The sequence below is a fragment of the Bubalus kerabau genome, chromosome 1 (genome assembly GCF_029407905.1).
Source record: "Bubalus kerabau isolate K-KA32 ecotype Philippines breed swamp buffalo chromosome 1, PCC_UOA_SB_1v2, whole genome shotgun sequence".
NCBI classification, from domain to species: Eukaryota; Metazoa; Chordata; class Mammalia; order Artiodactyla; family Bovidae; genus Bubalus; species Bubalus kerabau.
This window is the reverse complement of record NC_073624.1, coordinates 210415847-210425079: the sequence shown is the minus strand read 5'-3', so window position 1 is coordinate 210425079 and position 9233 is coordinate 210415847. Positions and strand designations below refer to the sequence as shown.

At 37.5% G+C, this 9233-nt stretch overlaps 1 protein-coding gene across 1 annotated transcript; it reads right to left on the bottom strand.

Annotated features, from left to right (window-relative positions):
- Positions 1-7520: 7520 nt before the first annotated feature.
- Positions 7521-8480, bottom strand: LOC129642164 (olfactory receptor 2T8-like). The gene has a single exon (XM_055566722.1). It carries the CDS (start codon positions 8457-8459, stop codon positions 7521-7523), a length of 939 nt encoding a protein of 312 aa, XP_055422697.1. The 5' UTR covers positions 8460-8480.
- Positions 8481-9233: the final 753 nt, after the last annotated feature.

Genomic DNA, 9233 nt, shown 5'->3' with positions numbered 1-9233 from the left:
ACTGGTTTGACTTACTAACTCAGTAAAAATTCCATATAGATGTAGATTCAGATTTCAGGCAGTGGTGCCTGCCAAGAACTGGTTGATCATAAGTCTCAAATATCAGTGGTTACTGACAACTGAAATTCAATATGTCTGTGTACAAAGTTGTTGGCATTTTCTCATGCCTGGAATAATTTTGTCCTGATTTTGCTTTTTCCTATAGTCATCCTGATTCAAAACTTAATACATCATCTTAGTATTGAGTATGGGTAATGTCTAGTCTACTCACACTGAGTCCCTGTACCATGATAAGTTCAATAACGTATATGAAACGAGTCGCCAGTCCAGGTTCGATGCAAGATACTGGATGCTTGGGGCTGGTGCACTGGGACGATCCAGAGGAATGGTATGGGGAGGGAGGAGGGAAGAGGGTTCAGGATGGGGAACACATGTATACCTGTGGCGGATTCATTTTGATATATGGCAAAACCAATACAATATTGTAAAGTTAAAAAATAAAATTAAATTAAATAAAAAATTATTGATTTATGTTTGGTCCCTATTATCAAAGGTTTCCGATGATGTATCAATTATATTTACATTTTTAGAGAGTGTGTGTTGTCTCCACAAGATCGTTTATTATTTTGTCTTCAGGTACTAGAAACTCCATAATGCATTCACTGACTCCTTTATCATCCTACTTCTACCATCCTGCCAATATCCATGAAGCACCTAAAGTTTTGACAGCTCTCTTTTATAACTTATTGCATAACCAATCAATCAAGGATCTAGAAACACACTCCCAAGATGCTAGATTGATGAAAAAATACATTGTATGACAGCTACGATCTTGAATGAAATTTTATTATTGAATCAAAAGAGGATTGTTCTAGTGGTGAGTTTCCTTGCTTTATGTTCAAAGTGGAGACATATGCATTACATGTCTTAGCCCCTTCCACATTTGTGCAACTCTTACCCAACATAAAGTCTCTTTCCATCTAGCATCAACATTTCCTTGTTTAATAATGCTAAATTTCAGAAAAGAGATGTGCAATGCAGTTTATATCCCTGTATTTTCTAGAAGAATCTTGGAGATGAATCATAGAAAATGCTATCACTTTTAGGTTTTCTTTTAGCTAAAAACACAGCCATATCTCAATCCTTCCTCAAAGGAAATAAAAAGACCTTCGTATTCTTTACTCAATGAAATGTACTACACTCTAATCATTATCATTTTGCATTTATCAGGATTTTCAAAATACATTATAAATAAAATCAAATTATTTGTCATTCTTTACTAGATTTATCATTATAAAATTAAGCACACACAATATTGTTTTACATTTCCATTTAACTAGAGGTCAGTTATTCATTAATCTTGGTAAGACTGCACATTTATATATTAAAGAAATATTTGTATGTTCTAACATCTTGTATTTACAGTAAAGTTATCATTGTAATGTAAACAAATGCAAAAACACCAAATCATTTCTTTCTGAAAAATACTTACTTTGAAAAGTGTTTAATTTGGAAATCCTGGGAAATGCTAAATCTGAAGATCTATATTTTACACAATATGACACTGGCATTTTTACTTTTTAAATTTTCTATAACTTATAATATCAGTGACTTGCTTGATAAAATAATGATAAGTTCTCTCAGAAAACTTCAAATATCAGACTTAGTTGGTGTGCAACTGACTTGAAATAACTGGTTGTTATAAATAATTCAATTAAAAAGATTTTCATTGAAGATACAGGAGTCCTAAATTGAATTGCCCTAAAAATGAATGAAATAAAAGTTTTCATTTTTAAGAAGTTGATATGAAATATGGGTAGAAAATTGTACGATAGATATTACCTAGCCTGAAGGCAGGTGTGCTTTTGACTCAGATAAAGATATTAGTCATAAATATAAAAAATAGAAATATAACCTAAATTTTTCTAATGCTTTGAAGAGACTAACAAGAAATTACAATGTAAACATATCTTTTATGTCTCTTTATGATATGAAAGTGAAAGTGAAGTTGCTCAGTCGTGTCCGACTCTTTGAGACCCCGTGGACTGTAGTCTCCTAGGTTCCTCCGTCCATGGGATTCTCCATCCATGGGAGTCTCTAGGCAAGAGTACTGGAGTGGGTTACCATTTCCTTCTCCAGGGGATCTTCCTGACCCAGGGATCGAACCCGGGTCTCCCTCATTGGAGGCAGACGCTTGTAACCTCTGAGCCACCAGGGAAGCCCCAATTAATAATGAATTTGAGTTGAAATGAATTTCTATAAAGTCAGGATAATAGTGGTACATTTTTCACATTAATCTTTTGAAGATCAAGTGAAACACATTAGACAATACACTAAATAATACACACATGCATTATTACATAATAATACATACATACATGTAGTCTATACATACATGCACGTACACACCAAACAAAGACTGCTGCTGCTGCTAAGTCACTTCAGTCGTGTCCGACTCTGTGCGACCCCATAGACGGCAGCCACCAGGCTCCCCCTTCCCTGGGATTCTCCAGGCAAGAACACTGGAGTGGGTTGTCATTTCCTTCTCCAATGCAGGAAAGTGAAAAGTGAAAGTGAAGTCGCTCAGTCGTGTCTGACCCTCAGTGACCCCATGGATTGCAGCCTTCCAGGCTCCTCCGTCCATGGATTCTCCAGGCAAGAGTACTGGAGTGGGGTGCCATTGCCTTCTCTGAATTAGACTCTAAACAAGTTATTTAAAATTATTGTCTTACAGTTAACTTTATATTAATATTTAATTTCTTTATCTTTGGAGAGTTATGTGTGCATGCATGCTAAGTTCCTTCAATAATGTCTGACTTTTTGTGACCCTATAGACTGTATCCCAGCAGGCTCCTCTGTTCATGGGGACTCTTCAGACAAGAATACTAAGCAGGTTGTCATGCCCTCCTCCAGGTTATCTTCCTGACACTGGGATTGAATCAGCGTCTCTTATGTCTCCTGCATTGGCAAGAGGTTTCTTTACCACTAGTACCACCTGGTAAGCCCGAGTTATGTGCACATATTTGTAAATACATAGATGTTCAAACAAATATACAATTGTAACTATTTTCTTTGAAAATCCAATGGCTTCTAATTTTTCCAAATTTCTTAGCTATAACTAATTGTGGGTATGTACTCAGCAGGAGAAATAGGAATATACTGATAAAATAAGTTTCCTACTTTAAGGGAAGACAAAAAATTGAACATGAACATTTTCTCTGCCCATTAGATCTCCTTCCACCCCTACAGTGTGTATTGTACATCTGCATTATGTATTAATCAGACATCCTCAAAGTCAGAAAAACCTACTGAAATATAAGGATTTTTTTGTTTTCTCTGATACCAACCTCATAACTCCTTAGCAGTTAATGTTCCCTTCTCAATCTTGTAAAGGATCATGATGACTCACCATTTACCTTGTACATGTAGATATCTTTGGTAAACTTTATAAACAATGCCAAGATATTATTTCACTTAAAGATAGTGGTTGGTACTGACAGATTGGACCAGATGGCCTGGGGAGATATGGGTTAGATCTAATGAAAGATGTTAGCTTAAATACTTATGACTTTACTAAGATTACTAGCTGTATTATTTGTATTCTGTTTCTTTTGCAAGATTATTTCTTGTATTACCAAATGTGTGACTGAGACTGATAAAAATAATGATGACTAGGCATCTTGAAACAATAGATCACATGTATAGTTGTATAAGATCAATGACTGTAATAGTGCAACTCTAGATATGAGAAGAAGCAACAAGAGTTAATCATTCCCTGGGTCATAACATACTGGTTTTGGGGACCTATACTTTATTTCTGTGGCTCAGATGTTAAAGTGTCTGCCTGGAACGTGGGAGACCCGGGTTCGAGGAAGATCCCCTGGAGAAGGAAAATGGCAACCCACTCCAGTACTCTTGCCTGGAGAATCCCACGGAGGTAGGAGCTTGGGAGGCTACAGTCCATGGGGTCGCAAAGAGTCGGAAATGACTGAGCGATTTTACTTACTATTACTAAAAGGACCTAGTCCAGTAATAGCACATTGAGTGTCCTATCAACAAAATCCTTGACTGATCTGGAAATGAACATTCCTAGCACTGTGAGACAAACCAGTCATAAAATGCCTCCCAAAACTTGATCAATATTGACACATAAAGAAAGGGGATTATAAAATAAAGATTTTCACCATCCAGTTACACAAGAATCAAGTCATTAAACACTGCAGTTGCTAACATGCTTTATACTCTCAAAGGAGTTCTAGGTGAAGATCAGGATATGGAATTTTGTGCTCATGGAAAACTGCTAGAAGTGACCCTAAGATGGATTTTTTTCCAGGAGAAAATTTTATGAACTCAGTTTCTTGCATCTTCCCATATTTAGAAAAGCACTAAAGCTGCTATCTAAGATATCCCTTGCAAAAGGCAGTAAACATCTCCAAAATGTATGCTTGATGGCTTGTGTCCTTTCATCAGAATCACATATATACTAGCCTCCCCCTGACCTCATAGGAACAGTTCTCAGAGCTCTCTGAGGGGCTGTCTCTGAGATTATAATCCTCAAGCTGTCTTGTGTAAAATTTTCCATTTCTGTGGAGATTGACTAATGATTAACTTTTTCCTCCATAATGCCTTGAAAATCCAAGCTTTAAAGTGTGTAACCTATTTTTTATCTGCCTTCCTTGGGTGAAGAGTACATAATAATAGGAAAAAAAATTTCAGATTTCCAATGACATGATTCCATTAATGTAATTGAAATATTTTATTACACTGCATAATTAAAAGAAACAAAGTTACAGCTTCAAGCCCAATGGAGGTGGAATAGATTCATTATATACATACCCAGTTCAATGAAAATAGAAAATCTTCATGAATTAAATGGAAATAGTGATATCAGAAAATGTATACTTGTATAATAAGTAACAGGTAATTTATTTAAAAATTCCAAATATTCCTGTAAACATCATGTGTTATCTATCAGTAAACCACCAATTCGTGTTTGATTTAGAAGGACATTTTTTTTTTCTTTTTTTCAAAGACTGGATGAATATTTCAAAAAGAAAGATACACAAATAGGAAATAAGCTAATTCAAAAGTCTGCAGCATCGTTACATGTTCAGTTCAGTCGCTCAGTCGTGTCCGACTCTTTGCAACCCCATGAATCGCAGCATGCCAGGCCTCCCTGTCCATCACCAACTCCCAGAGTTCACTCAAACTCACGTCCATCGAGTCGGTGCTGCCATCCAGCCATCTCATCCTCTGTCGTCCCCTTCTCCTCCTGCCCCCAATACCTCCCAGCATCAGAGTCTTTTCCAATGAGTCAACTCTTTGCATGAGGTGGTCAAAGTACTGGAGTTTCAGCTTTAGCATCATGCCTTCCAAAGAACACCCAGGGCTGATCTCCTTTAGAATGGACTGGTTGGGTCTCCTGGAAGTCCAAGGGACTCTCAAGAGTCTTCTCCAACACCACAGTTCAAAAGCATCAATTCTTTGGCTCTCAGCTTTTTTCACAGTCCAGCTCTCACATCCATACATGACCACTGGAAAAACCATAGCCTTGGCTAGATGGACCTTTGTTGGCAAAGTAATGTCTCTGCTTTTGAATATGCTATCTAGGTTGGTCATAACTTTTCTTCCAAGGAGTAAGCGTCTTTTAATTTCATGGCTGCAGTCACCATCTGCAGTGATTTTGGAGCCCAGAAAAATAAAGTCTGACACTGTTTCCACTGTTCCCCCATCTATTTCCCATGAAGTCATGGGACCAGATGCCATGATCTTCATTTTCTGAATGTTGAGCTTTAAGCCAACTTTTTCACTCTCCTCTTCCACTTTCATCAAGAGGCTTTTAAGTTCCTCTTCACTTTCTGCCATAAGGGTGGTGTCATCTGCATGTCTGAGGTTATTGATATTTCTCCTGGCAATCTTGATTCCAGCTTGTGCTTCTTCCACCCCAGCATTTCTCATGATGTACTCTGCATAGAAGTTAAATAAGCAGGGTGACAACATACAGCCTTGACGTTCTCCTTTTCCTATTTGGAACCAGTCTGTTGTTCCATGTCCAGTTCTAACTGTTGTTTCCTGACATGCATATAGGTTTCTCAAGAGGCAGGTCAGGTGGTCTGGTATTCCCATCTTTTTCAGAATTCTCCACAGTTTATTGTGGATCATTGAAAAAGCAAGAGAGTTCCAGAAAAACATCTATTTCTGCTTTATTGACTATGCCAAAACCTTTGACTGTGTGGATCATTACATGTTAGGAAAATACTAATTAGACCAAATGAGTACATTAAATAAGACAGACAAAATAAAAAGAAACAGTAATATCAACAACTTGGAGCAACCGCTACTCGTGTGTTCTGTTATCAGGAGTTTAAAATCCAATATCCAAACTGAAAACAGATTATTAAAAATTTATTCATACTTTTACCAAAAAAGTAAAAACATATGATCTGAGCCAAAAAAAAAAAAAAAAAAAAGCGAGAGAGAGATTAATAGGAGCTTAATCATAACAGCTCCAGACTGAAAATAGCCCTGATGTCTATCAAGAAAATAATACATAAATAAATGGTGATTCATACCAATAACAAAGTACTACTTAGCAATGAAAGAAACAAACTGCTGATAGTGTAAATTTGTGTAGGAATCTTTAAAAACTTTTAATTTGAAATAAAGATATAAAAGACAAGAAAAATACATACTGTACAGTTTCATTGATAGAAGTTTCAAGTACATGTTAAAATAACAGAGATACAAATCAGAAGAGTATTTGTCTCTGGGTTGAGTGATTTCACTGAAAAAGGACATGAGGGACATTTTTGGTTTGGTAACAGTTTTGTCTCTTGGTCTTCCCTGGTGGCTCAGAGGTTAGAGCGTCTGCCTGGAATGTGGGAGACCTGGGTTTGATCCCTGGGTCGGGAAGATCCCCTGGAGAAGGAAATGGCAACCCACTCCAGTACTCTTACCTGGAGAATCCCATGGAGGGAGGAGCCTGGTAGGCTACAGTCCATGGGGTCGCAAAGAGTCAGACACTTCTGAGCGACTTCACTTTCACTTTCACAGTATATACGAAACTGGATATCCACAATGTAAGCAGATTCTTTATCATCTGAACCACCAGGATAACCCAAAGTGTTTGTCTCTTGATAATGGATGTAAGTTACAAGTGCATGTACTATGGAAACTGGCTTAAGGGAGGCCTATGTCAGTGAGTATTGTAATGTTCGTAAGTTATATCAATTTTTTTAAAAAAGCAACAGTTTTCAACATTGTTTTAAAACTTTGTTCATTCTTTGAACAAATATTTATTGTGCAGTGGGGTGTAGAATCAATTTAATAAGTATTTGTGATTAACAGGTTTTTAATAATCAATAGTCTGATTTATTGACGATTAACTTAGCAAATGATCCCAAAGTATGGAGGTCCGTATGAATTCTAAAGTAAAACAGAAATAACACATGGAGATATAATGAGTATATACTGTCTAAACACATTGTACAATCTTGAACTTCAGGGCAAAAAATCTACTGTTAATCAAGACTTAAGGCAGCACACTGATCCATACACTTTCTCAGAGCTCCCTTGACCTCACTGTTCCTCAGACTATAGATGAAGGGGTTTAGCACAGGGGTGAAGATAGTATAAAATGCTGACACAAACTTATCATGTTTAGCTGACCTGTAAGATTTGGGTCTCATGTAGATAAAAATGGCAGCCCCAAAAAAGAGTCCCACCACAGAGATATGTGAGGAGCAAGTGGCAAAAGCCTTCTTGCGGGCTTCATTAGAATGCATCTGGAGAATGGCAGCAAGGATGAGACTATAGGAAATCAAGATGAGGGAAATGGGGATCAGGAGCATTAACACACAGCAGATGTACATGACATACTCAAAGACAGAAGTGTCAGCACAAGCCAAATGCACAAGAGTGGGCGCCTCACAAAAGAAGTGATCGATCTCATGTGTGCTGCAAAATGAGAAGTTCAGGGTAGCAGCAGCCTGCATGAGTCCATCAGCTGCGCCAAGGAACCAAGACCCCAAAATCATACTGAGGCATAATTTCCAACTCATGAGGACTGGGTATCTCAGTGGATGACAAATAGCAACATAGCGGTCATAAGACATGGCTGCTAAGAGGAAGCACTCACCCCCTCCGAAAGTGAGGAAGAAGAAGATCTGGAACCCACAGCCAGCAGGGGAGATGAACTTCCTGCCGGTCAAATAGTCAATGGCCATTTTGGGCACTATGGTGGAAATCAGCATCAGGTCCATGAGGGAGAGTTGACTCAGGAGGAAGTACATGGGCCTGTGGAGTCGGGTGTCCAGGAGAATCAGGAGGAGCACGAGGGCATTGCCCACGAGGGAGGTGAAAGCAACTATCAGAACCAACACAAAGAGAAACCGGTGGGCTCCAGTGTGGTTAAAGAGACCTAAGAGAATGAAATCTGCAGTGATATTCCAGTTTTCCATGATTTCAAACAAGAGTGATACTGCAAATGGAGAAATACATGAGAGTTACATATGCACAACATACCAAACTTTATACCATACACACTAAATCTAATAATTTTCTTGACATCAATTAATCTTGAAAGTTATTTTTACTTTCAAAATAAGATGACATACTCTTATGCACAGGAAGTAGAAGAACTGAGTCTGTAGATGGAAACAACTTAACTTGAAATTGTTAGTGCACTTACTTTAAGTTTGCCAAGCTATAAATTGAAAACAATAATGACCTTCCTAGTAGTATCCCCCTCCCAATGTAATCCCATAAATCTGTTTAAACCTTCATAACTTGAAAGGATGTTTTGTGTAGGGATAATTTTTTCCCTGCAAATTCACATAAACACAACTTTTATTGGATAAAGAAAAAAAAAATCTTCTTACTTCTTCACTCAAATACAGAGATGAATTAATTTATCCTTCAGTTTCATGAGGATCTAAGTCCTCAAAAGCATTTTCATCTCTGATATCCTGGAGCCAAAGCTGTTGTAGCTAGTTAAATAAATACAACCGTAATTGCAGAAGTAAGGAGGCTAATTCAGTTTCGATGATATGTTGTGATTCAGTGAAGTGACCTGACAGAAAGAGTCCTCTTCTTCCACGGTCATTCTCTTTACCCACACCTTTTACATTCATCTCATACTAGTCAATCAAGAAGAAGAAAGGCATTGCAAAAGGCTCACTCAATTCTTAATTCCATTGCTTGATCATCATCTTATCATCATCACTTACCAGATT

Coding starts and splice junctions, on each gene's coding strand:
- LOC129642164 (XM_055566722.1), bottom strand. CDS start 8,459: ATGGAAAACTGGAATATCACTGCAGATTTCATTCTCTTAGGTCTCTTT.